We start from the raw sequence: 27,909 nt of genomic DNA on the forward strand, positions 1-27,909 counted from the left end.
CAACGTGAGCTTTCATCATGCAGCCCCAGTACAAAACTGGTTTGCTGACCACCCAACATTTCTTGTGCAATACCTCCCACCATACTCACCGTTTCTGAACCCCATAGAAGAGTTCTTTTCGGCATGGCGGTGGAAGGTATACGACCGGCAGCCCTTTGTGCGCATGCCTGTGGTGCAGGCCATGGAAGAAGCATGTGATGAGATTGGGGGTGCGATTCAGGGATGGATAAGGCACTCAAGGCGCTTCTTCCCTCGATGTCTGGCAAGGGAAGATATTGCCTGTGATGTTGACGAGGCGTTGTGGCCAGACCCAGCTGTGCGGCAAGATGCTGCCTAATTATTTTTCTTGCCTTTTTTTTTTTTACTGTAATATATTTTTTCAGAAATTTTTCTTTTTCAGTTTACTGTTTTTTGTCAGAATATTTTTGTTCAGTCCCATGTAAATATATCTGTTGTGCATATGTTGCTCTGACTTGTTTACTGTAGTGAAAAAAAAAAAAAAAAAGTTTCAACAGCATGTGTGTGTATCTGCAAATATTTCTGTGCATGTGAACAATTTGATAACATTTTTAGTATTATGGCAAAGCACTAAAGATGAGGGGGCTTTTCATTATGCCCAACAGTGTGTAGTTGGTTAAACAAAAATCTGGTTTGATTTTGATTTTGATAATGCTAGGTGTAGTTTCGTTTGCAGTGCTTCATTTTGTAGGATATATGAGGTATTTTGCAGTTTGGGTGTGTGGTTTTGTGAATTGTGTTAAGTATTTTGATAAAACCAGCCTAGTTTGCAAAATTGTGTGTTAGCAATTGGAAAAAACTTTAATTGGTCGTTTAATGAGATCTAATATATGTTGTTAGTGTGGAGAATTTTCATGTGAATAAATAAATAGATCCAACTGTTCTATGTATGTATTTTAATGGTCCAGTCAGTGGCAGACTGTTGCCAAGCGTGTCAGAGGTTCTGGGTTCTAATCCACACTTCGATGTATATATTTTTTTCCCTCATCAAAACCGATTATGTTCATCAGTGATTGTAAATCAAGCAGGGACACGGTTGTGTGCATTTTGTTTTGTGATTTCATTTTCACCGGAACGAATAGAGAGTCTCTCCGCAACAGATTGAAGCGCACGTCCGTGTGAAGACTGTGTGCGAGCCACAAGACTCTTGTGACAAGAGAACACTGTAGGCTATCCAGCATTTAGATCACTTGATTTAAAAAACAACAGATTTTTAATAAGAGCTCTTATTTAACAAACAAACAAAATGCTCTTCTAATTAACTGGAGATGTTTTATTTATTTGTCATCCGTGCCGCGAGATGTTTCAAAAGTGGTGGGGACACAATCGAGTCGATCGTCGACTGAATCGACCCTGGCAAAAAGTGGTGGGCACATGTCTCACCCGCAAATTACGCCTATGTGTGACTTTTGCTTTTTATCTGACCCGGTTTGTCCCACCCTTCATCAGCACACACACTTGGAATGTGGATGATATCAGAATTTATTTTCTTGCACACACAGCAGTGAAAGAGAGAAGATAGTAAGTCATAATGTTGTTTAATATGTCAGTGGCGGCTCGGCTGCAAAGATGACGATCGCAATCTCCGTAGTGAACGCGCCTATAGAGAGGAACACATAATGGATTACATAATCAGAGAATAGCCTATTTCTTTAAGTTTTGAATTGTTTCGTTTAAAGACATTTCAAGCTCTCTATAGATATATTTCACATGTCTGTGAGGCATACATTTTCGGTTAATTTATAGAGATGCGCTCCAGTTTACGTGCATTGCAAATGACCGCGCCGGCTCCTCCATGCGATTATATGGTCTGCTAGATTTGCATCTAATTTATTAAATCCAGGCAATTGGTTGATGGAAAAAAAATATTAAAATTAAGATAATTCATACATAACGAAATTCACTTAAAAAAAAGGCTTTCTACAAAACAAAACAAAACTTAATGAAGTCATCAAAATCATGTCTGACCCACTCCATGTCTCCCAATATATTTTGAATCCTATCTTACTCATGCTGGTCACTTTTCATAATCAACATAGATAAAATAACATTATAATATTTTAACAAATATGAAACTAAATGCGCTTATTTAATGGCTACAACACGTAGGCTTTACCCAGCAAACATTTGGAAGTTCAATGACCGTTGAAAAGAAGTCTGTCCGAGACGTCCCGTCATGGTTGAAAAATAGTTCCAAAATGAAAGTTGAACGCCTGAATTCCACGTCTTTTCTGCGCGTCCCTGGTGGTCAGAATTAGTCTTCTTCTGGATGTTTATAAGGTGAGTTTCTGCATACGTGTAGGCATATAAGCATATAAAATAATCATACACCCATTGTGTTAAATCGTGACCAGCGATCTAGACGTTTACACATCTAAACTTGAGAAAGGTTCTAAAAAGGTCCAAAATTGGTCCAGTCAGACCTGAACGTCAATAAAACGTTTTAATCAAGTGTTCTTCACAAACAAGAACACATTATTTATGGACATAAGCAAAAAGGAAGCATATGTTCTGATTTAGCACAACATTTTATTGTTCTTAAAAAGCCAACATTTCTCTTTATTTTTTTCATTGTTTAACATTTGTTAACCAAACTAAAATACCAATTAAAAAATACTGAATTATTATATAAAGGGATAGTTCATAGTAATATTTACTCACCCTCATGTTCCAAACCTGTATGAGTTTCTTTCTTCTGCTGAACACAAAAGAAGATATTTTGAAGAATGTTTGTAACCAAGCAAATAGAGCAACCATTGACAACCATTATTGGAGAAAAAAATATTATGGTAGTTAATGGGAAGCGACATCTGCTTGGTTACAAACATTCTTCCAAACATCTTTGTGTTTAGCATAACATAGAAAGGTATACAGGTTTGAAACATGAGGTTGATTAAATGACGACAATTTAAATTTTTGAGTGAACTATCCCTTAAACACATTGTTTGGCTCATTCCTTGTATCCACCACCAGCTCTTCCTGGAGTGTGTTTCAGGAGTTCTGCCATTGCTGCATCGATTTTGGAGTCTGTAGCATTTGAGCTCCACCTCTTCACAGCATCTAAGGGAGGATAATATATTTATAAAAAATAAAAAAAAAACGGGAAGGAGGACGCGGGTGTGCAGCCGCCGCTGAATCTGTGTCTACGAGACTTGATAACCCGGAGACAGCAGATATGTTATTATTGTTAAGTGTAAATCATAATTCAGTAATTATTTGACTAAGCTAGCTAGATAAAAGCAGGTCATGTAGCAACAAAAATAAGTAACTCTGAAAGTTTTGGAATAGCCTACAGGAATAGGGCAAGCTACCTTTCTTTTTGAAAAACTGTGTGACATACTGTCGACTTCGGCGTTCTCTGTCTTCTCTTTCCGTTTTTGATGCCCTGACTTTTGATGTGAGTGACATGCCTGCGTCGTGTGTCACTGTCTGCGCTGCATCATAGCAGACGCTACACAGCCTGGGCCTTTAGAATCGTCCTAACCTTCCACCCCTTTACGGCGCCCTTAATAGTAAAACATATCTGCAACATTTATCAAGTTCACGGATAATTGTGCGTGCATTTATCAATCATTATGATACTAAAATCATAATAAAGTATGCTATCTATATACAAAAACAATCAGATGATCCTAGAATATGAACGCAACGTGTTTAATTAGGCTACACGTTCAGCATTTTCATCCCTTAGAAAACTATTAATGCAGATTAGAATGTTCCCTTATTATGCCGAAATAACGTGATATTGTGTAGAAAAAACATGTCGAAATAACGAGACATTATGTCGAATAACGACGTATTATGTCGAAATAACAGATATTATGTCGAATAACGATTTATTATGTCGAAATAACGAAATATTAGCCTATGTCGAAATAACGATTTTTTATGTTGCAATAATGAGATATAGGCTACTGTTGAAATAATTAATTATTATGTCAAAATAACGAGATAGCTAATGATGAAATAACTACTTAATATCTCGACATAACAAGAAGTTTTCTTTTTTTCTTCACCATGCGGTTCAGGCCTTCCATAGAATACAGCCTGGATATAGCCTAATTGCTTCTGTAGCGGTGTTACCTGCGTTGTACAGTGTTAATAATACAGCCGTGAAGGCTGGAATGCTTCAATCCTCTTTTATTTCATCTGAAGTAGCCTGAAGTAACAAACCAATGATGAGGACTCGTGCAGCAAGCAGCGTGCGGCAGCAATGCACGACGCGCTGTGAATGATAATAAAAAAATAAAACGTAAAGAAAACCACTTAAAGTAAGAAAATAATTAATAAAACATACGTGTCCATTACAAAGGGATTTAAAGTCACAATTACTCAAGGATGAAACAATCAGTTACAAGAAATACGGCCTTATTGAATCAGCACCACGTAAACTTGCGTGACCTACCGCTGTGAATGCTCATGCAGACTGGGAAGAAGCAAAGTGCGTCACCACCACCCCAAATCAGCATGGACGGAAAGAATGAGGAAAACCCAAAAATGGTCATGTCAAGTGGAATCATAAATGTTCTTAATGCACACCTGCTACATTCCCCCCTGCCGACTTCCACTTGCACATGACAAAACAAAAGAACACAAACATAACTCATCGAAATGCTACAAAGTCACCCAAACAAAACAGGTAGCTACAACCCAACCCAGACATAACCTTCTGATGCATATTAATTTTTTTTTTTTTATAAAAACGGATTGATATAGTCATTTGTACTATTTATAGCACATTTTGCATTAATTTACAAATTTATTCAATAGTCAAATTAAGTATTACCGATCCATGTACTACAACTCCGCAGTTCCATTTGCAGAATTACCGGATTTCAGTCCTCGGCAGTTCGTTCTCCTGAGACGAACTCGACAAGTCCAAACTACCAAGGTCGCAGACCCAGCTTTGCGTACGCCTATTTGGTATTGAGGACATTTCAGAACAGTTATGATGTAACGAAGCTTACCGAAATCACATGACTTTGGCAGTTTTATAAACGCTCTGAACCACTGGTTGGAAACAAAAGATTTGTAGGTTTGGAAGCTTTAAGAAGCAGTGTTTCGAAATCGATCATCACTATCTACAGGTAATACAAGTTTTTGGCTGCATTTTGGCTGATTTTGATCTGTACATCTGAAACATATTACAGTGTCTTTTGGCCATGCATGCTCACAGACAAGTGAAAATCGTCTCATTTTGAAAAAAGAAAGAAAGCTGGTGTAGCGTTTGAGGTTAGAAGTGATCGAGGAGGAATGTGACGCAGGATAATTTCTATCTTCGTGATTCTTTTGATAATTATGTTATTGTTAAATGTTAGATCGGTGAAATAAACGACACCGTGATATTCTTAAGAAAGCTTTTATTTGATATAGCCTGTCTCTTTTTGGCGAATTTGTGTGATATAATTATGAAATTGAATTTTTCGTATGAGTGGCCATAATATTATTAATTATTATGAATAAGCTATATTGGATAAATATAGCAATTGTTTATAAAAATATTATAAATTCCATTTATTATATATATATATATATTTTTTAAAGAAGGTCGTCTTCTTTATGCACTTTCTATATAGCATGATATGCAATGGAGGTTTTAATAAAACTTTTAAAACTTTTAATTGGACAATTCAAGTCACTGTGTAAAGATATAGTAAGTACATTTTATTTATATAGCATTTAAACATAGCAGAACTATCCAAAGTGCTGAACAAAGTAAAGAAAACATCAAATAAAACAAAAAACATCCAAACAAAAAAATAGACAGAAAAAAGAGACAAGATAATATTAAAATACCAAGGAATAAAGATACGTTTTTAATTTAGATTTAATCACAATATGGCTAATCAATAGTGCTTATTTAAAATAGCTTTCCTCTCAAGTCTAGCAGGGAGTTTAGGACGGCATCTACCTTCCCACTTTCCTCCTATAGCTTCACTCTTAAAGGGGTGGTTTACTGCTTTTTTTCTTTGCATGATTGTGTTTATGGGGTGCAATATAACATGTCTTCGTCTTACTTTCTTTATTTTAAGCCTTATTTTTCATAAATTTCACCTTTATTGTAAGCCGCTTTCTCCTCTGTCATATGAACGACCGGTTTACTTCCTGATTCTATGAAACCACTCCCTCAGAAACAGGCATGGGCTCAGATTGGTTAGTTGGACCGGTGTGTTGTAATAGGTCGGTTTCACGTGACGTCACGCTGCTGCATCGCGAGAGCGCGAAATTCAGATGGAGGGCAGGAAGTGAAATAGCCGGATCTGCTGACTGAAAAAATGCCAAATGTTTTGTGTAGTTTACGGCTGCTCCAATCGTTCAAATCGAGAAAAGAGAAAGAGTTTTTACAGAGTACCGAAGATTGTCACTCATAAAGGTGATAAATGTAAAAAGCTCACAGAACAACGCCGTAAAAAATTGATTTTTAACGTACGTCTGCGGTCGGGAGGAGCAGAGTCTGTTAATGCCCGTGTCTGCAGCGACCACTTCGTCGGAGGTAACGTAACATTAGGTCAGTCACGCTGAGTTTCTTTTTCTGAGAGTACGGAACACACACACACACACACACACACGCACACACGCTGAAGTGCACAACAACACACACTGTCACCGAGAGCCGTTTCCGATGAGCTGTGAGTGTTTTAATGACAGACTTTGTTTACTGTGGTTGTTTTTTTGCGGAGATTTTCACATTTTGTGTCACAACAGCATTTGCGCTCTTATTGCGTGTTGATTTATTCAATTTGCTGATTGACAGTATTTATGATTATGGTGATTATGGCTTGTTTTGTAATAAACGAGGATAAAATCATTATGAAGTTTAATAATCTTGAGAGATATAGTTGTACGCCTCCAGACTTTTATATGCCTTCATTTGCTGTCTGGTGTAGTAAGATGTCTGAAGGACCAGATAGTTAGTGATGTCAACAGCCTCCACTGTCGGCAAATCTTCAAGTTCGCCCGAAAACTCACTCATCTTCACGAGGAACGGGTCACGTCCAACATCTGTTAACTAATTTTTTGTATCTATTTCTTGAAATTGGTTCTAAATTCGCACAATACGGACTCTCCGCAACGGTTTCCTCCATAGACATATTCTCAATGTTTACTTCCTGCCCTCCATCTGAAATCGCCCCGCCTTCGCGCGTCATCATAATCACGTGACTGAAACCCAGCTATTGGCTAAACTGCGTTGTGCACATTGTCCGGAAACTTCACGCCCATCACCTTTACGGGCGAAAGTCGCATGTGCTCCGGTCAAATGTAAATAACGGTGTCAATACTGCCGTCAGTCTGAGCCAGAGTCAGACCCAGAAAGCGGCAATGAAGAGAGTCAAGCAGAACCTCCCCAAACACGGCTCTTACAAAACGTTTCTGAATGGTAATTTTTTTATTATTATTATTCTATTCTATTAGGCTACTATTATATAATAATTTCGATACGCTGTTACTTGAAAATGCCACTGCTGTTTGTTAGCTTTTGAGATACGTTTTTCTCCTAATTAAACATTTAATATACCAGAATAAATGACTGAGTAATACCGCAGCTGAAGTTTGCTGTTGCGATTACATATAATTTTTTGAACTTTATACACGTTTGTCTTATACACACAAAATAGCATCGAACTAACTGGCTACTATAAACAAACCGTGTTGGCATTGGTTTACGTTCTTGATCAAATCGAAAAATTACGTCATAAAGTAGGTATACATGGAAAATACATTTACAAAATTAGTACATAATTACAAATTCAGGTTCAAAATGTTTGTACGCGTTTGTCATAGACACACAAAATAGCATAACTAAGTGGCTATAACGCCAGCGCTGGCATTTGTTTACGTCCTTGATAAAACTAAAACATTACGTCTGAAATTATACATGCAAATACATTTAAAATTATTAAGTCTTACTTACAGGTTTAAAGTTGGAACTGCTTCATGTTTTAGTAACAATTTCTTGTTTAATCCGGCATTGAATTAGTGGAGATTCTGGAAGCTGTCTTCAGTAAAATGCGCAGCACAGAGAGCTAAATTACTATTGTAATGTTCAGGAACATAATCAAACACAAATTTTAGCCATTGTTGACGAACAGCGTCCGTAGGAAGCCCGCGAACACAGAAGCACACTTTCGACTACATGGCTACAGCTCTCCAATATGACTCTTCAGGGACGTGCAGAGAGTTCCTCAGGGGCAGGGGCTCAAATATAAAAAGGGGCATATATATATATAAAAAGGGGCATATATATATATATATATATATATATATATATATATATATATATATATATATATATATATATGTGTGTGTGTGTGTGTGTGTGCTTTGCATCACAAAAATAAATTATATTTTTAAAGTATATTAAAATAGAAAACCATTATTTTAAATTGTAGTTTTTTTCTGTATTTTTGATCAAATAAATGCAGGCTTAAAGCGCATAAGGGACTTCTTTAAAAAAAAATAGTAATGTGTGTGTGTAAAAATAAAGTCACCATTTCGCGTGTTGTTGTCAGGCACTGCAGCCTACACTTCACATAATAGGCCTGCAGTAGGCCTGGGCTTCATTTAACAAACTATATGATAGTTTCATTACTGCTACTTTTGGTGCTGGTTTGTAGTCAATTAACATCCATACATTAGTTCAACGACGGAGATTCAGATCACTTCAATGTAAATTCGTCTGTCTATGTAATTTTCAAATTATTTAGGCCTATTTATAAATGACCGTCCAATGATATTTGAACTTCTTGTGCCAGATGACGATTGGTCGGTGTATTATGCATGACAAACAGGCTTCAGCGAATTAAGTAATATTTTAAAATATGTGTTATGCGGATTTTTAATTGAATCGACACGCAACCTTTTATTATAAAAAATAATAATAATAAATAAATAAAAAGCTTTTTTTTTTTCTGCCGTCGAGCCATACTCACTGAAAGACGCTCGAGAGCATCGGTTCCCAAGCAGACTGTGTGGGATACCTACGTGTACACTAGTACATTATCATTATAAAACGCATAACTTTTGCTACGGTTATGCCTGCCGGCCGCCCACACACTACTCCGGAGTTTTAGACCCTCGAAAACGGAGACCGTCAATCAAGACCGGAGCAGACACGCACAACTTGACGCAAGTGACGCAACCCATAGCAACGCGTTATAGCAACGACACCTCAGACTGACAGAAACTTAAAAATAAACGTGAATTTAGGCTACTTTAGTCTTGTACACATTGTCATGTAAATTATAAGCAAATGCATTTTGTTTTATTGACCACAATATTATCAATGATATTTGTTTGAGAAGGGCACTTTTGATTAATTTTGAAAAAGGGCAGGGGCTCGAGCACCCAAAGCCCCCCCCTCTGCACGTGCCTGTGACTCTTCCTCTTCCACAAAGCCGCAGAAATATGGCCATTCCCCTTTTTTTCCATATTCCGGAGGGAGGGTTGATGTAAATGTATGGGTTAGTTACGTATAAAACCCGGGAAGTATCTCGTTGTAGTCCCATTCGAGTCGTTTTTGTAGGCATTAAACTTCCTGATTTTTAAAAGACGATATCTCTGCTTACGTTGAACTTTCAGCGCAGCAACTTTGCAGATACTGTTCATGCACCAACAGCAACATTACACACTATTTAAAATGAAAAAAGTGAAATCGCAATCAACCACCTGTTATGTGGATAGCAGAAGAACCCAAGCGCAGACAGTATGCAAACCCACAAGGTTTATTTATAACAGAAAACAGGGGAAAACAAAACCCACGAGGGGGCAAAACAGGACTGGAGGGCAAAAGCAAAGACAAACTACACTCAGACTTGACTGACAACTAGACTAACAAACAGCAACACAAACTCACAATTCTCATTAAACAGGATACAGACAAAGTACTCACAGGACTATCACAGAGATGAACACGCAATGATTGACAATGAACCGGCACAGGACAGAAAACACATGGGGATAAAAAAGGGAGAAACTAATGAGGGGAACAGGTGACACTGACTAGGTAACAGGTAACACTGACTAGGTAATAATGACAAGACGAGGATAACAAGGGGGCGGGGTTAAGTAACGAGACAACGCAAGCACATGGCCCAAACAAAAGGCCATGTGCTTGCACAAAACATGGCTCTGTCATGATCCTGCCTCAAGACCTGTGAAAAATCAAGGACACGAGGGCAGAATCATGACAGAACCCCCACCTTAAGGAGCGGCTTCCAGACGCTCCTCAAGGGGACATCAAACACGGGACATGACAGACTGAGACAGACACGAACCAACAAAACATGACAAATAACAACAACGGCAAACATGAAAAAACAATAACAGGGTTGGGATGCAATAATAAAAATAACAAACACGGGAGGGGGGGCGGGGGAACAAGAGAATTCATAGGGGGTAGTCCTGGGTGAATGGGTGGAACGGGGGTCTTGGATCGAGACACATGAGGAGAAGTCTTGGGGGTAACAGACCGGGGTTGAACAGGGACAGGAGGTACAGTGGGCGACGGAGCGGGAATCATGACAGGGGAAGCAGAGGATGGCGAGACAAGACTCTTGACCGGGGAAACAGCGGGAAAAGGAACAGGACACATAGCAGGGGGTGTAGCAGGTGGCTGTGGAGCAGGAACAGAACTCTCTGAATCGGACTCGACGCTCATGAACACAGACTCGGGATCAGCGCTCTCCGAAGCAGACTCAGAAACCGAGCTCCTCGAATCAGTCACGGAAACAGCGCTCTCTGCGGTTGAATCTGGAACTGTGCTCTCCATAGTGGAGTCAGAAACAGTGCTCTCTGCCACTGACTCTGGAACCGTCTTCTCTGCAGCAGACTCTGGAACCGCGCTGGCAGAGACTGGCTCGGGAACCGCACTGGCTGTAGCAGCACCCTCAGCAGCTGGTCCAGGGACCGTCACGGGCTAAGGGGAAGGAAGAGACGGAGAACGGGAAGCCCCCTTCTTTCTCCTCTTTCTCCTGGGGCGGGAAGCAGAGGCCATGACCGGATCTGTGACCGGTTGGGGAAGCACTGCTGGAACCATGACAGGCAGAGGGGCTTTCTCTGGCTGGGTCGACTCTGTCGCTGAGGACTCAGAAGGAGACTCCCACGAGGCCCGTCTACCTCGTTTCCCATGAAGACCGAAGGAAGCGGATGGAGTCTCAGGAGTCGAGTGAGCTTGGTCCCCAAGCGTAGCAACAGCAAGAACGCGACCCTCCGGGATCGCAGGCAGACAGGAAGAGGGTGGAGATCCTGAGGAAGAAGTCTGTGGATCCTCCTGGGAGAAATGATCCCAGAGTCGGGCATAATTCTTCAGGATCCACTCACCCTCGGACGGGACCGGACAGTTGACCCTCTCTCTGTCGGTGGGAGCCGACAACCACCATTGTTCCCGTTGTAACTGGAGCCGGGAGGACATACTGTCTGCTGGGTTCCTTCTTGGCCGGTTCATTCTGTTATGTGGATAGCAGAAGAACCCAAGCGCAGACAGTATGCAAACACACAAGGTTTATTTATAACAGAAAACAGGGGAAAACAAAACCCACGAGGGGGCAAAACAGGACTGGAGGGCAAAAGCAAAGACAAACTACACTAAGACTTGACTGATAACTAGACTAACAAACAGCAACACAAACTCACAATTCTCATTAAACAGGATACAGACAAAGTACTCACAGGACTATCACAGAGATGAACACGCAATGATTGACAATGAACCGGCACAGGACAGCAAACACATGGGGATAAAAAAGGGAGAAACTAATGAGGGGAACAGGTGACACTGACTAGGTAACAGGTAACACTGACTAGGTAATAATGACAAGACGAGGATAACAAGGGGGCGCGGTTAAGTAACGAGACAACGCAAGCACATGGCCCAAACAAAAGGCCATGTGCTTGCACAAAACATGGCTCTGTCATGATCCTGCCTCAAGACCTGTGAAAAATCAAGGACACGAGGGCAGAATCATGACACCACCCCTTTAATCCAGTTTACCTGAAGACATTTTACCAAACTAATTTATTATTACTTTCAGAGTGTTGTAACGACTAAGACAAATCATTACATTACATTTATGCATTTGGCAGACGCTTTTATCCAAAGCGACTTACATTACAAAGCTACACATTTACATTCTTATCAGTTCTTGCTTTCCCTGGGAATCGAACCCATGACCTTGGCAGCCCGCTGTCGTCCCGGAGGCCGTCCCCTCCGAGCAGCTCGCCCTGCAGGCCCCGCCCAAGCTGCTCGCACTTCCGGGCTCCACTCCTGATGCCTGCCCTGCTTGCTCCGCTCAAGCTTCCGGGTTCCTGGTTCCTCCTGATTTGCAGGTTCCGCTGTGGCCGCCCGAAGGGTCATCTCCGCCATGGCCGCTTGAGGGAAAAAAGTCTCCGCCCTTGGCCGCCCGATGGACTGACGTTTCTGCCCTGCCCATGACCTGCTCCGCCCTGGCCGCCTGTATGACCTGCTCCGCCCTGGCCGCCGAGGGAAGGTCTCCGCCCTGGCCGCCCGAGGGAAATCTCCGCCCTGGCCGCGCGAGGGAAAGTCTCCGCTCTGGCCGTCCGAGGGAAAGTCTCCGCCCTGACCGCCCGAGGGAAAGTCTCCGCCCTGGCCGCCCGAGGGAAAGTCTCCGCTCTGGCCGCCCGAGGGAAAGTCTCCGCTCTGGCCGTCCGAGGGAAAGTCTCCGCCCTGGCCGCCCGAGGGAAAGTCTCCGCCCTGGCCGCCCGAGGGAAAGTCTCCGCCCTGGCCGCCCGAGGGAAAGTCTCCGCCCTGGCCGCCCGAGGGAAAGTCTCCGCCCTGGCCGCCCGAGGGAAAGTCTCCGCCCTGGCCGCCCGAGGGAAAGTCTCCGCCCAAGCTGCTCGCACTTCCGGGCTCCACTCCTGATGCCTGCCCTGCTTGCTCCGCTCAAGCTTCCGGGTTCCTGGTTCCTCCTGATTTGCAGGTTCCGCTGTGGCCGCCCGAAGGGTCATCTCCGCCATGCCCGCTTGAGGGAAAGTCTCCGCCCTGGCCGCCCGAAGGGTCATCTCCGCCATGGCCGCTTGAGGGAAAGTCTCCGCCCTGGCCGCCTGCATGACCTGCTCCGCCCTGGCCGACCGAGGGAAGGTCTCCGCCCTGGCCGCCCGAGGGAAAGTCTCCGCCCTGGCCGCCCGAGGGAAAGTTTCCGCCCTGGCCGCCCGAGGGAAAGTCTCCGCCCTGGCCGCCCGAGGGAAATTCTCCGCCCTGGCCGCCCGCTGGAAAGTCTCCGCCCTGGCCGCCCGAGGGAAAGTCTCCGTCATGGCTGCCCGAGGGAAAGTCTCCGTCATGGCTGCCCGAGGGAAAGTCTCCGCTCTTGCTGCCTGAGGGAAATTCTCCGCCCTGGCCGCCTGAGGGAAAGTCTCCGCCCTGGCCGCCCGAGGGAAAGTCTCCGTCATGGCTGTCCGAGGGAAAGTCTCCGCTCTGGCTCTGGTCGTCTGTTTCGCCCTGGCCGCCGGCTGAGCCGTCACCCCCTGTTCCTGTTCCCCTTCATGGACCTGGCCCCCCATCCCTCCCCCTGATCCTCCACCGTTCCACTTCCCTCTTGGACTCTTGTTATGTTTTGTAGTTGTGTCTTGGAGCGTCTGGTAGCCGCTCCGTAGAGGGGGGGTTATGTCACAGTGTCTGGTTTGTGTGTCCCTGGGTAACCACTAGAGGTCCTCTTCCCCCACGGTGTCCTACATGTGTTAACTACATTTCCCGTCATGCTGTTCTGTCACTCATTGTTTCATTGCACACAGCTGTCTCCCGTCACCTTGTTAGTGTTTGTGTATATATACCCTGTCTGTTCTAGTGTTTGTTACGGAGTCCTTGTTATATGTCCCACCACTTCTGGATGTCTGTTTCTAAACCCAATAATCCAGAGATGTCCAAAATGTCTCTAATTAAATTAATATTGTCAAAAATAGACCTATTGGGAACACAGTACGTCTGGTCTACATGGATGACCCCACCAATCACTTCTCTCAATCTAATTGCTAAGGCTTTGGATATAGATCTTTATATCAGAGCATAAGAGTGACACAGGTCGCCAGTTCTTTATGTTTCTGAGGTCTCCTTTCTTCGGTAGAAGGGTGATCACTGCTCTCCGGCAGCTTGTAGGCAGCGACCCTCTGGTCAAGCTGTCATTCAGCACTTCTAGCAGATAATCCCCCAAAACTGCCCAGAGTGATCTATAAAACTCTACAGGAATACCCTAACCCTAACCCGTACTTTGTACTCTTTAGAGCATCATACAGTTCACCTTTCGTAAAAGTTTTTTCCAGTTCAGCATTTGCTCCATCTGGAACTTTTGGTAGACCCACATAAAAATGACTGGCTATATCTTTCACCTCTACGTGTTCACTCTTATAGCTCTGAATAAAAACCCACCGCTCTTTTTCTTATTTCCTTTGCCTCTATTATTTCTCTGCCTGATTCAGATATACCCAGAAAAGAGGAGTGTGGCAGGGCTGTAGCCTGAGTCCAACGCTGTTCAACATCTACATTAATGAACTAGCGGTGCAGATGGAACAGTCTACGGGCCTGGACTCACTCTACAGAACACAAGCATTAAAGGGATAGTTCACTTTAAAATTAAAATTCTGTCATCATTTACTCACCCTCAAGTTGTTTCAAACCTGTGTTAATTTATTTCTTCTGCTGAACACAAAGAAAGATATTTTCAAGAATGTTAGTAACCAAACATTAGTCTGTACCCATTGACTTCCATAGTAGGAAAAAAAAATACTATGGAAGTCAATGGGTACAGACTACTGTTTGTTTACTGACATTCTTCAAAATATCTTTCTTTGTGTTCAGCAGGAGAAATAAATTAATACAGGTTTGAAACAACTTGAGGGTGAGTAAATGATGACAGAATTTTAATTTTAAAGTGAACTAACTTTAACTTTAAGCTGTTGTATGCAGACAAATGAGGATGATAAATTGAAAATGATTCCTTCATATGCTGATATGAGATGTGTTGTTATGTTTTATATCAGGATGGCCATGCGTGTGGTTTTGTTTCTAACACTTTTTACTGGGCTGTGCGTCGCTGATTCCAAAGGTACGTTTAAAATAATACAAGTAAAAATGCCTGGATTTAAAAATCTGTAACCATTGTGTACCATTATATTACAGTTTTTCTCGATTGCTTAAACACTATAACCAGGCTTTTGAACTAAAATTTCAAAACCATAATGCCATTTATCAAAAAGCACACCCATTTCACTAAACTATAAACACAAATCCCTTCATTTCTCATTGCCTACACCATGTGGTCATTTAGAAAGCACTAGTATTCAATATTGTTCACTCAAGTCAGCACAGCTTTAGCTCAGTTAGCACACAATTGCCCAGGTGAAAACACTAAGAGTCAAAATTGAACACACATCAATCAGATCCTTCAAGAGATAGATAAAAGGGCCCGAATCAGTTTATTGAGTTTTGGAACAATGGATCCAGAAAGAAATGAAGAAAGAAGTCGAGGAGGGATAGGAGCAGGAGGAGGAAGGGCAAGGGCAAGGGCAAGGGCAAGGGCAAGGGCAAGGGCAAGGGCAAGAAGACAAGCAGTCTCGGATGAAATTCAAGCCACTTTAGTTGACCATGTCCTTGTCCATGGTATGACTATAAGGGACGCTGGGCTACGACTACGAGTTAGGCCAAATTTGAGACACTTCACCGTCACCTCCATCATCAGAAGCTTCAGGGAGGTGTGCTGGCAAACAAAATTATATCACTGAATAAGAGACAAACCAATTGTCTTTGATGAGATTTATTTTCTTGCAAGAAAAGGTCAGCAGTCGTACAGTCACACAGAGTGTCTGCAGAGTGTGACAGTGAAGGGAGAGCATTCTTCCTCCTTTATAGTCTTGACTCCCAGAATGTTATCTTTCTAGGCCAATGATGGTTTTTCAACCATACGTGGAACATTATTAGACAAGCAACCACAAGCAACATATCTTACCAGTTTTGAAAATGTTGTTTTGAATTTATTACACCAGTGTGTAAGACTATGTTGTTGTGTGTATGATTTTGATGGCTTGTGTGTCCTGTCTGAGGGCAAAGTTTGGTTTTTCAGCAAGAGTGAATGGTTTTGAGTGTAAAGCTTCATTTTGACCTGAAAATAGGAAGTTTGGAGAATTGGGTGAGACGTTATGGATTTGTGTTTACTGTTTTGAGAATACGAGGCATAGTTTCAAGAAATGTGTTTAAGCAATCGAGAAAAACTGTAATCATATTAATTTATTTAAATTATAGGCTGAAATATGGTTATTGAAAATCAGTTATTTATTTATGAAGACTGATAGAATTTGCTTTTGTATTTATTAATGTGTGCATAACTTATTATTTTATTGACAGTAGTGGACACACCATCGTGCTCTTGTGTTTCAAGTGAGTATTCTTCCTTAATTTGAACATTGTCAGTAACACACAGCCTACAATGTACATCATCAATACAGTTGTTATCGCAAAATAACCTGGCATGGCTACATGGCTAACCACATATAAATAATTTTGTACACAAAATATTGATTTGATTTAAAATATTATATTAGCTCAAAATATGCAAATATTCCATGACGAAAAAATATGCCTCGCAAGACAAACATTTCAGGGATAATGTACAGCCATCCATTAAACGAAATTAATAACTACATGACATGCTGATTGATACTGAATTCTTGTCTGTTTATTGTCTGCTTATATATCTCATATAAAATCCATTAGAGTGCACAAAAACAATCATTCGGGCAACAAGACGAACGCTACAGTAATCTTAATAATAACTAGAAAAAAAAGTTTGAGGCAAACTTTAAGTTGGCTTGAAAAAGCTGGACATGAGAGTTTGATGAAGTTTAAAATAGTTAGAAGTTTAAAGTAGTTTAAATTTTGATCGATAGATTAGTTAGAAAGAAAGAAAGATTAGTTAGAAAGAAAGAAAGAAAAAATAGTTAGAAAGAAAGGAAGATAGAAAGAAAGAAAGGAAGATAGATTAGTTAGAAAGAAAGAAATATTAGTTAGAAAGAAAAAAGAAAGAAAGAAAGAAAAATTTGAAAGAAAGAAAGATTAGTTAGAAAGAAAAATAAAGATTAGTTAGAAAGAAGGAATTAAATATTAGTTAGAAAGGAAAGAAAAATTAGTTAGAAAGAAAGAAAGAAAGAAAGAAAGAAAGAAAGAAAGAAAGATTAGTTAGAAAGAAAGAAAGATTAGTTAGAAAGAAAGAAAGAAAAAATAGTTAGAAAGAAAGGAAGATAGATTAGTTAGAAAGAAAGAAATATTAGTTAGAAAGAAAAAAGAAAGAAAGAAAGTGTTGTGTTGTGTACTGTTGTGTAGTGTAGTGTAGTGTTGTGTTGTGTTGTCTAGTGTAGTGTAGTGTTGTGTTGTGTAGTCTAGTGTAGTGTTGTGTTGTGTAGTGTAGTGTTGTGTTGTGTTGTGTTGTGTTGTCTAGTGTAGTGTTGTGTTGTGTAGTCTAGTGTAGTGTTGTGTTGTGTTGTGTTGTGTTGTGTAGTGTAGTGTAGTGTAGTGTAGTGTAGTGTTGTGTTGTGTTGTGTAGTCTAGTGTAGTGTTGTGTTGTGTTGTGTACTGTTGTGTAGTGTAGTGTAGTGTAGTGTAGTGTAGTGTTGTGTTGTGTTGTGTAGTCTAGTGTAGTGTAGTGTTGTGTTGTGTTGTGTAGTCTAGTGTAGTGTTGTGTTGTGTTGTGTTGTGTAGTGTAGTGTAGTGTAGTGTTGTGTTGTGTAGTCTAGTGTAGTGTTGTGTTGTGTTGTGTACTGTTGTGTAGTGTAGTGTAGTGTTGTGTTGTGTAGTCTAGTGTAGTGTAGTGTTGTGTTGTGTTGTGTAGTGTTGTGTTGTGTAGTGTAGTGTAGTGTTGTGTTGTGTAGTGTTGTGTAGTGTTGTGTTGTGTAGTGTAGTGTAGTGTAGTGTTGTGTAGTGTTGTGTAGTGTAGTGTTGTGTAGTGTAGTGTAAAAAATGTAATATTTCACATGCAAGCTAATGGTATAGGAATTGTGTGGTAAATAAGAAAGGCCGTCTCCAGAAACCCGGATGAGCCGTGTGTTATACAGCGATGACGTCATTATCTGGGAATATCAGACCTCTGAATGTGGCGACTGACCAATCAGATTCAAGTATTCCAGAGAGCCGTGTAATAATCATTTGGATTACATATTTTAGCTTAATTTTGCCCATTATATTGGGATTATACCTTAGCACATAAAAGTAAACAAGAAAAGTTATTGTTTGTTATTTTATGTTAAACAGGGAATCTTGCTCTTGGAGCCACAGCTGTCCAGTCTTCCACATACGATGGAGCAGGAGCTGAAAGAGCTGTCGATGGCAACAGGGATTCAAATTTGTATCATGGATCATGCAGTCACACTAATGTGGACAGAGACCCCTGGTGGAGAGTTGACTTGGGGAAAGCCTACGAGGTAACCAGGGTTAGCATCACTAATCGTGGAGATAGTTATGCAGAGAGGATAAATGGAGCTCAGATCCGTGTCGGCAACAGCCTGGAAAATAAAGGCAACAATAATGAGCTGTAAGTATTGTCTCTCTCTTAATACTTACACAAATGGTCAGAAAATGACTAAATAAGATAAAAATTACTTTGAATAAATCCTATTAAAATAAAAACTTGCCTTTGACAGAAGTATATTGTGTTATGTTGCGGGTCAATTTGACCCGTTTCGATTTTCTAGTTGTTGGAAATACTGGTTAACCTATGTTTTTTTTCTTGATATTTTGTGACTTTTTCTCATTTATCATCATTAACATGCATGCAAAGTTTCAACATGCTGATGTGTTTTGACATATACAAACAAAATTACTATAACGTTCGTGATGTTCGCGGGTCAATTTGACCCGCATATTTTAACGTTCTAAGGCAACTGTACCGACCCAAAATAATAACATTTATTGGTTATATTTTGTTATTGTGGCTTTTTACTACCTTATGAAGCTAAAAAATTAGCTTGTCCATACTTATTTTAATACAGAAAAATATTTTTTCAGCCAGATTGTAAAAATTAGCTATCATTAATTTTTTCAAGCGACCTGAAATAAAATTAAACCTTTGTTTTTTTTCTTGATATTTTGTGACTTTTTCTCATTTATCATCATGAACATGCATGCAAAGTTTCAACATGCTGATGTGTTTTGACATATACAAACACAATTACTATACGTTCATATTATTACTAATAGTGTCAATTTGACCCTCATAGGCAGCTATTCAAAATAAACTGTACAGACACAAAATAAAAACATTTATTATATGTATGGCAGGGAACTTGTGATGTGAGGTGTGTGTGCGCCCATCCGAGTGCGAGAGCAAAACCAGCACCGTGTGTGAAGTGCAAGAAATTCATATTCAGAAAACACACACTTGCTGTGTGCTCATCATGTCAGAAGTAACTTCTTGACTTTATGAAATGAGTCTACAAAACAAAAGTTGAGCCAACCTAGGAAAAGTAAACATTATTTTCCTTATACAGCTAAATTTAATTGTTCAGTTATGATGTTCTAAGCATAAAATTGTCACGGTTTTGTTCACGTCATGTCTGCTTCCTTGTCTGTCATGTGATCCCTTGTAGTCATGTGATCCTGCCATGTGTCTTGTCATGAGTTTATTGTCTGATTGTTTGATCATTGTTCACAGGTGTCCCTTGTCTGGTCGTTAGTCTTGTATGTATTTAGGCCCTCATGTTTGCCTGTGTCTTGGTCAAGTATTGTTTCCTGTAAACCACTGTTAGTAAGTCTTTGTCCATGTCATGTTTTCATGCCACGCCATGTTTTTTGTTTATTGTTATGTTTTGTTTAATTAAAGCTAGTGATGGCAAAATGAGGCTTCCTGAACCACTGAGACCTCGCAGCCCATTGCTTCACCCAAAGGTTCATTACTCGAAGCTTCATTCATTATTGCTCACTAGTGACACCTAGCTACTGTGCAACGATATAGCAGACAAATTAAGTAATTCTGAACCAATGACCTGAGCAGACTTATGATGTCCGTATCCCGATCCCCCATTTCATTTATTTATTTATTTTCTTCTCACTGTAATATCTGTAACCATTCATTTGCAATAATAAAAGTACATGAGCAGACATTTGTCCATTGCCTGAGTATAAAATACAATATGTATCTTTCTTTGACTGAATTTACTTGTGCAAAAACAACTGTCACACACACAATTCATTAATTATTCATAAATTGTTTGGATAGTGCCAGTATGAACAACAAAAGTGAAACGAGTGCAGTGCTTATGTTGGAGGGAGTGTAATAAAGTAAACTGCAACAGAATAGTCTGGGGTGGGAAAAGTTAAGAATTGTTTCTGGGAGGTTTTGTGCCGTGAATGGTTAAAGTTTTAGTGCAGTGTTGTGCTTATGGGACTGTGGATATAGAGGAGTTTGCAGTTTGGGGTGCATGGGTGAAGGTAGGATTACCATTGATTTTTATTGAGAAACAGATTTTTTTCAAGTGTGTTGGGGTTTAGACAATTCCTCTTCTTGGACAAAAACCTCTCCAGCCTTGGAAAATATCCTTTCACAAGGAACAGAGGATTCAGGGGAACATAAAAATGCCAGTGCCAGCGGGAATAAATGAGGATACTGATGCTTCTGTTGAGCCCAGACAGGGGAGGACTTCCTCTTCCTTGCTGGCTCCATTACCAGGAAAAGTAACAACAAGAAAACACATAAAAAAGGGCAATCCGAATCAAAAAGCAGTCCAGTCCAGTCCAGATCCAAAAATCCAATCCAAATAATCTTATCTAATTAATATAATATAGCTACTCCCTATAATATAGCTACTATAATTAATAATAACAATTTACTATAACTATTCTAACCTGATATAATTCAATAATATACAGCCCTAGCACATATATGACACAATAATGACAATGAGAGCTAACTCTCTTACTCTGACAGTACTACACATGCTTCTACTACTCCTGACAACACCCACAAGTAGCGCGAGTTTCGAACCCCCTTTATCTGTAAGCGACACTCAGAACGAACCGATGACGTATCCACACAAACCGAGGCCTCGTTTGTCATGAGTCACGTGATTTTCTCGTTAACAACACAAGCCTCGAATCGCGGCTTCATCTGGCACGCCCTTTTTTCTCGACACAAGCTCCGACGCCTCGGTTCAAATGTCACATCACTAATTAAAGCTGCACTTGGGTTCTCTTAAAACTTGCCTCCAGTGGACCCTCATTACAGAATACTTGACCTACAACCATGAACCCAGCAGACCTTTCCCTCCTAAATCTACGCCAGAGGAATCGTCCCCTGGAAATTTATGTGGAGGAATTTTGTGGACTATGCTACAAGGTTGGTTTTAATGATGTGGCTCTTAAGGACATTTTCCGCTATGGGCTGAACGAACCGCTGCGCTCATCTTTGCCAGGGGGGAAAATTCATTTTTCCCTAGAGCAATATATTGACACTGCCCTTCTTTTGAGTGGTTCTTCGTTTACTGTGGGCTTTGTGGATGAGGTGCCCCACAATCCCACAGTAACCACCAAGCCTGAGCCGCTTCACGTCATGCCTGCCAAGCCTGAGCCGCTTCACGTCATGCCTGCCAAGCCTGAGCCGCTTCACGTCATGCCTGCCAAGCCTGAGCCGCTTCACGTCATGCCTGCCAAGCCTGAGCCGCTTCACGTCATGCCTGCCAAGCCTGAGCCGCTTCACGTCAACCATGAGCTGCATGTCACGTCTGCCGAGCCAGAGCTTCACGTCAGTCCTGCCGAGCCAGAGCTTCACGTCACGTCTGTTGTGCCTGAGTCTCTCCACACCATGTCTTCGGACAAAATGGCTGCCGCGACATCTGAGCCAGCAATAACGTCAACATTTACCATTTTGGCCACAGCCGTTTGGTGTGTGTGGTCGGCTTATACAGCGCCTGACCACGCCTCGTCTGCCCAGCCTGAGACTGAGCTTCACGTCCCGCCTGCCCAGCCAGAGACTGAGCTTCATGTCCCGCCTGCCCAGCCAGAGACTGTGCTTCACGCCACGCCAGAGTCTCGCCCCGAGATGGCCGCCGCCACGCCAGAGTCTCGCCCCGAGATGGCCGCCGCCACGCCAGAGTCTCGCCCCGAGATGGCCGCCGCCACGCCAGAGTCTCGCCCCGAGATGGCCGCCGCCACGCCAGAGTCTCGCCCCGAGATGGCCGCCGCCACGCCAGAGTCTCGCCCCGAGATGGCCGCCGCCACGCCAGAGTCTCGCCCCGAGATGGCCGCCGCCACGCCAGAGTCTCGCCCCGAGATGGCCGCCGCCACGCCAGAGTCTCGCCCCGAGATGGCCGCCGGAAGGGTCGTCTCGGCCCCTGGCCGCCGGAAGGGTCGTCTCGGCCCACGCCTTCTGTCACGGTTTTGTTCACGTCATGTCTGCTTCCTTATCTGTCATGTGATCCCTTGTAGTCATGTGATCCTGCCATGTGTCTTGTCATGAGTTTATTGTCTGATTGTTTGATCATTGTTCACAGGTGTCCCTTGTCTGGTCGTTAGTCTTGTATGTATTTAGGCCCTCATTTTTGCCTGTGTCTTGGTCAAGTATTGTTTCCTGTACACCACTGTTAGTAAGTCTTTGTCCATGTCATGTTTTCATGCGATGCCACGCCATGTTTTTTGTTTATTGTTATGTTTTGTTTAATTAAAGCTGCACTTGGGTTCTCTTAACTTGCCTCCAGTGGATCCTTATTACAAAAATGTAAAAAAAAAACTGTATACTGTTAATCAATAATAATAAAATTGTCAAAACAAAACAGTTTTAAAAAATGGTTAAACATTTTCATAAATCATATGTTCATATATTTTTGTTGTTGTTGTAATGTTTGACAAATGTTTATATTAAAAGTTTACAATTTGTACCTGAATCTTTGTTGTTTTTCATAGTGTCATTTTTGAGGAATTGTATTGAATCCAGTTAGGGTCAATTTGACCCGCACCATAAGGGGTGTACACAGAAATCCAACATAACACAAGGGATATGCTTCATGCCGTTTTGATTCACCCGTCTCTATTTCTCTGTCTGTCTTCACAGCGCTGCAACTGTTGTGTCCATCCCAGCTGGAGAGACAAAAACATTTGAGTTTAATCCTATTAAGGGGCAATATGTCAACATTTTTATACCTGGGTGCGATAAATGTCTCACTCTGTGTGAAGTCGAGGTGTTTGCCGGTAAGGGACAGAGAGAAGACTATACGATTCGATTTGTTTATGTTCTTATTAATGTTGTGTATAACTGTTATTATTTTATTTACAGAAAAGTACACATCAACGTACACTTGTTTTCCAAGTGAGTGTTCTTCATTACTTTAATATTCTTACTGAACATGTGATAACCAATAAGGGATAATGTGAATCAACACAGTTGTTATCGCAAAGTAAACCCTGAAAGATTGATCAGGACACCGTCTTAAGTGACTACTAACCACAAACAAATAATTTTGGACACAAAATATATTATATTATATTAGCTCACTTAAATAAACGCAAACTTCCGTGAAGAAAAAAATATTCCTAACAAGACAAACGAAAAAGTTCAAACTAGATTTTAAGAATTTATGGGAATTAATAGTTATATGGAAATATTGATTTGTGATGAAACTGTTTTAAATTCTTGCCTGTTTATTATCTTAGAATCCATTACAGTGTACAAAAACAATCATTCGGGCAACAAGCAAGATGAACACTACACTCTTAATACTAAAAATACTTCAATACAATCAAAATATTTGAATACAACCAATTACTATAACAGAGACGCAACTGGCACCAGTTGTGTTTGTGTGAAACGAGAGAGAGAGCAGGTCCACAGTGTGATACAAGAAACATTAAAGAAAGGCCGTCTCCAGAAACCCGGATGAGCCGTGTGTTATACAGCGATGACATCATTATCTGGGAAAATCAGACCTCTGAATGTGGCGACTGACCAATCAGATTCAAGTATTCCAGAGAGCCGTGTAATAATCATTTGGATTTCATATAGAATTATTTTGCGCATTTTATTGGTATTATACTTTAGCACATTACAGTTTTTTTTTATTCGCTTTGGTACTATTTTCACAAGGTGTACATTTTCAAAACTCTTAGTACAAAAATCCAAACTGATCACACTTGTAACACAGCTAGTCGTTCTTTCAAAACCTGATCTCATGCTTTCATTACAGTTATACACATTTCAGTCCACATAATCATTGTTTCAAACGCAAGATTATTGCAATATGTAATGAGAACATTTGGTTTACGTTTTTTTTTTACAGTCGCTAGGACACATTTCTCAATAATACTTAGGTCACTTTCTTCACTCTTCACACAGTGAGCACAACAGAAGTGTGTGTGAGATAAACTGTGGATCATTTATCATTGCTTTGGCACAAAATGCATTCAATGACGACATTTTTCAAATTACATTAATTCTTTTCTCACTTCGACACAACCACAACTCTGTGTGTCTACAGGCCGATACACGCTTACACACTGATCTCAGAACTGTTCAACTGAAGTTCAAAACAATAACATAATACAAAACTCAATAAGACAGCAATTTTCTACATTTCTACAGCAATATTGTAATGAAATATATTTTGAATCTAAAAATTAAATGTTATAAAAACAATTGGACCAACCACAGCGGATTCCTGTCTCTGTATCGGTGGATGGTGTGATACAAATTCTTGTATTTTGGAATTACTCAGTACAACAAAAAAGACAAAATATTTTGAAGCATACTGCATCATATCTGATTAATTCCAGTAACATTATATTGCAGTGAATTGTAATCAGTAGAGAGGAAGAAGAAAGAAAGCATTTACAGAGGAACACATTGTATAATGCTCCTGTTGTTAGTGTTTTTTAGGTCATTGTTTTGTGGGTGATAAAGTGTGTGTGTAGCCTGTCAACCTGTGCTGGTGTTCTGGAGGAGTGTGTTGATCTGAGACATGTATGAGTGATCTGGTAGTTTTAGTGCAGTGTGAATGTGAAATGAAGCGCTGTGCCGAGCTGAACGCTGGTCAGGAGAACTGTGTGAAGAGTTTAAAAAAGTGACCTAAGTATTGAGAAATGTGTCCTAGCGACTGTAAAAAACTGTTATCACCGAAACACAACAGTATGATCTTCTTTCAATTTAGTACTTTTAACAATCAATTAATTCAACAACAAACAATGCAAGATACATGTTTCAATTCACCCTTGTTGGTGAAATAATTACAGTAATACAGGCTACAGTTACCACATTAGAAAATACACTTACATTACATAACTTATGAAATTGAATCCATAATGTTTGTAATAGTATCTATCTAGGGTGTTATCAAAAGGTGTGATGAAGTTATGAAACTGCCATGAGGTTTTGTGCTAGAACAGAGTTTGCTGGCAATACAGTAAATGTTTTCACTGTGCCGTATGACTGAATCTCTACTGTAGGTGACCTTTAGAGATGAAGGGTGAGTTACAGTAATGTGGCAGTCTCTACATGGTAATCTGTTTACAGTATCACATGGCATACATACTGTAATGTACTATGTTTTATGCCATCTGCCTCCCTTCTTCTGATGCATCTCTGATCAATCTGATGTTATACAATCATTGCCTGTTTCCTCTGAAACTGCAAAGTAAAACAAAAAAACTTTATTGTTTATTATTTTATGTTAAACAGGGAATCTTGCTCTTGGAGCCACAGCTGTCCAGTCTTCCACATACGGTGGAGCAGGAGCTGAAAGAGCTGTCGATGGAAACAGGGATTCAAATTACGATCTTGGGTCATGCAGTCACACTGATGCGGACAGAGACCCCTGGTGGAGAGTTGACTTGTGGAAAGCCTACGAGGTAACCAGGGTTAGCATCACTAATCGTGGACACTATGGTCCAGAGAGGATAAATGGAGCTCAGATCCGCATCGGCAACAGCCTGGATAATAATGGCAACAATAATGAGCTGTAAGTATTGTCTCTCTCTTAATACTTACACAAATGGTTAAAAAGTTAGTAAAAAGATCAAATGACTTTGAATAAATCCTTTTAATATAAAAACGTGCCTTTGACAGAAGTATATTTAATATGCTTCATGCCGTTTTGATATGCCCGTCTCTATTTCTCTGTGTGTCTTCACAGCGCTGCAACTGTTGAGTCCATCTCAGGTGGAGTCACAAAATCATTTAAGTTTAATCCTATTAATGGCCGATATGTCAACATTTTAATACTTGGGCGCGATGAATATCTCACACTGTGTGAAGTCGAGGTGTTTGCAGGTGAGCAATAAAAGGAGCACTGTAGTTAGAAAAAAAGCATGCAAACCGATTGCCTTAAAAAAACACAAGTAAAGTGAAATACGTATAGTATGTGGTACTGGCAAATGCTTAGTTAGTAGGCTATAGTTCACTTACGCAAGAGTTCTAGTAACTAAAAAAGAACTGCAGAGAGTACTTGATAATTTACTTTAAATAAAATATAATTGTTACCATTGTTGTGTTTCACATGCTGAATGTTGAAGTCTGTGTGACTCAGCATGATCAATTGCAAGAGGGAGCACAAATATAGAGGGATTATATAAACCCAAATAAAGTGTTAGCATAAAAATGATAAAAGATCATTAATTGACATGAAATATAGTTATGTTATACATCATTCATTAATTCAAAATATATATATATATATAAATTAATTTCCAAGTGGCTAACCAAAGGGAACACTAATCGCATAATGGTGACTAAAACATTTTAGGAAGATCAACATAAATGTATGAAGTCAGCTTATGTGATGTTCTCTAAAAAATTTCAGCTGTATTGATAATTCAACATTCAAGATGACTTTGGGAAATGAGTGAATGCAAACAGAGAAAAATAACTGCAGAAGTGGAGGAAATGAGTGAAAAGTCCATTAAGACTTCCCCCGCCAAAAAAACCAAACTCAAACTAATCAATTATCTTTACTTGGGTTTTCTGAGTAAAAAAAGTCATAGTATGTAAATAGTACAGATTACTAGATTTTTACAATTAAGTTAAGGCATTAAGTAAGTTAACTGAAAGTGTTAGTTAGAATCACTGTTGGATTTATCAGTGAGAGAGACATGGTGTGTAGACATTTGTACTATTAATACTATACGTATTTTGCCTTAATAATTTTTCTTTTCTGATTTCATTCCCAGATTAAGTGGAATGAGAGGATGTTACACCGCAGTCCACTGATCCTACAAGCAAAATACCAAACTTCTGTTTTCTGAGGAATACTAATATTGCACTTTCTTCTTTGATTTCATTTTACCTGTGCACCTTTTATCCTTAAGATAAATGATAAGTTTCAGTGCACATTCAGTAAAGGTTTGAACTGGTTTTTAAAATACCTGATTCTTAACCCCAGTTTGATCCAGGGGTTTGTGTGTTTACTTATCTTTGTTTCTTTCTGCTTTCTACATCAATAAATGACTACAGCATTGCATGTTGTATTGTATGTTTCTGAATCAAAAATGAGGAGGTATAAATATTTACAATGAGGAGGTATAGTGTTACATAGCTTCCCATCTAGGGTTGAGGAGCTGGTAACAAAGTAAAGAAGAATAAAACAAATTTTAAAAAGAAAGAAAAAGAAAACCATGGAGAGAATGAGGATTTCCAACCTTCTGTCCCAAAATCAACAACACTTTTAATTTTCTGCTATAAAGAGGGAAAAAATAAACAATAACCAAACCAGAAATATCAATATCATAAATGATATTAATGAAACTAGGGCCAGTTGCTTCAGGGGAGAAAAATCGAAAAATTAAACTAACCCAAAAATGGATGAGTATAATAGCAGTGATTGATTGTTTCTGTTTTGAAGTACATCAAAGTGCATCTATCCATGATAGTGCTCATCCGTGCTCACTGAATGGACACTTAAAAATAGGTTTGTGGGAGAGGG

At 40.3% G+C, this 27,909-nt stretch overlaps 1 protein-coding gene across 3 annotated transcripts; it reads left to right on the forward strand.

The window, feature by feature from the left end:
- Window positions 1-4,636: 4,636 nt before the first annotated feature.
- Window positions 4,637-27,446, forward strand: LOC306987288 (fucolectin-1-like). 3 transcript variants are annotated; one of them, XM_079591401.1, is made up of 9 exons: window positions 4,637-5,105; window positions 15,007-15,071; window positions 16,370-16,399; window positions 18,266-18,545; window positions 23,055-23,191; window positions 23,277-23,309; window positions 25,671-25,950; window positions 26,125-26,261; window positions 27,158-27,446. In XM_079591401.1, the coding sequence occupies exons 2-9, from the start codon at window positions 15,008-15,010 to the stop codon at window positions 27,160-27,162; spliced, it is 966 nt and encodes a 321-aa protein (XP_079447527.1). In that variant the 5' UTR covers window positions 4,637-5,105; window position 15,007; the 3' UTR covers window positions 27,163-27,446. The 3 variants fall into 3 exon arrangements, with proteins under 3 accessions (XP_079447527.1, XP_079447526.1, XP_079447528.1); XM_079591400.1 differs by having other exon boundaries at window positions 4,843-5,105; window positions 16,367-16,399; XM_079591402.1 differs by lacking the exon at window positions 26,125-26,261 and having other exon boundaries at window positions 4,948-5,105; window positions 16,367-16,399; window positions 27,158-27,435.
- Window positions 27,447-27,909: the final 463 nt, after the last annotated feature.

This window comes from Phoxinus phoxinus, assembly GCF_949152265.1.
Source record: "Phoxinus phoxinus genome assembly, chromosome: 19".
Classification (NCBI taxonomy): Eukaryota; Metazoa; Chordata; class Actinopteri; order Cypriniformes; family Leuciscidae; genus Phoxinus; species Phoxinus phoxinus.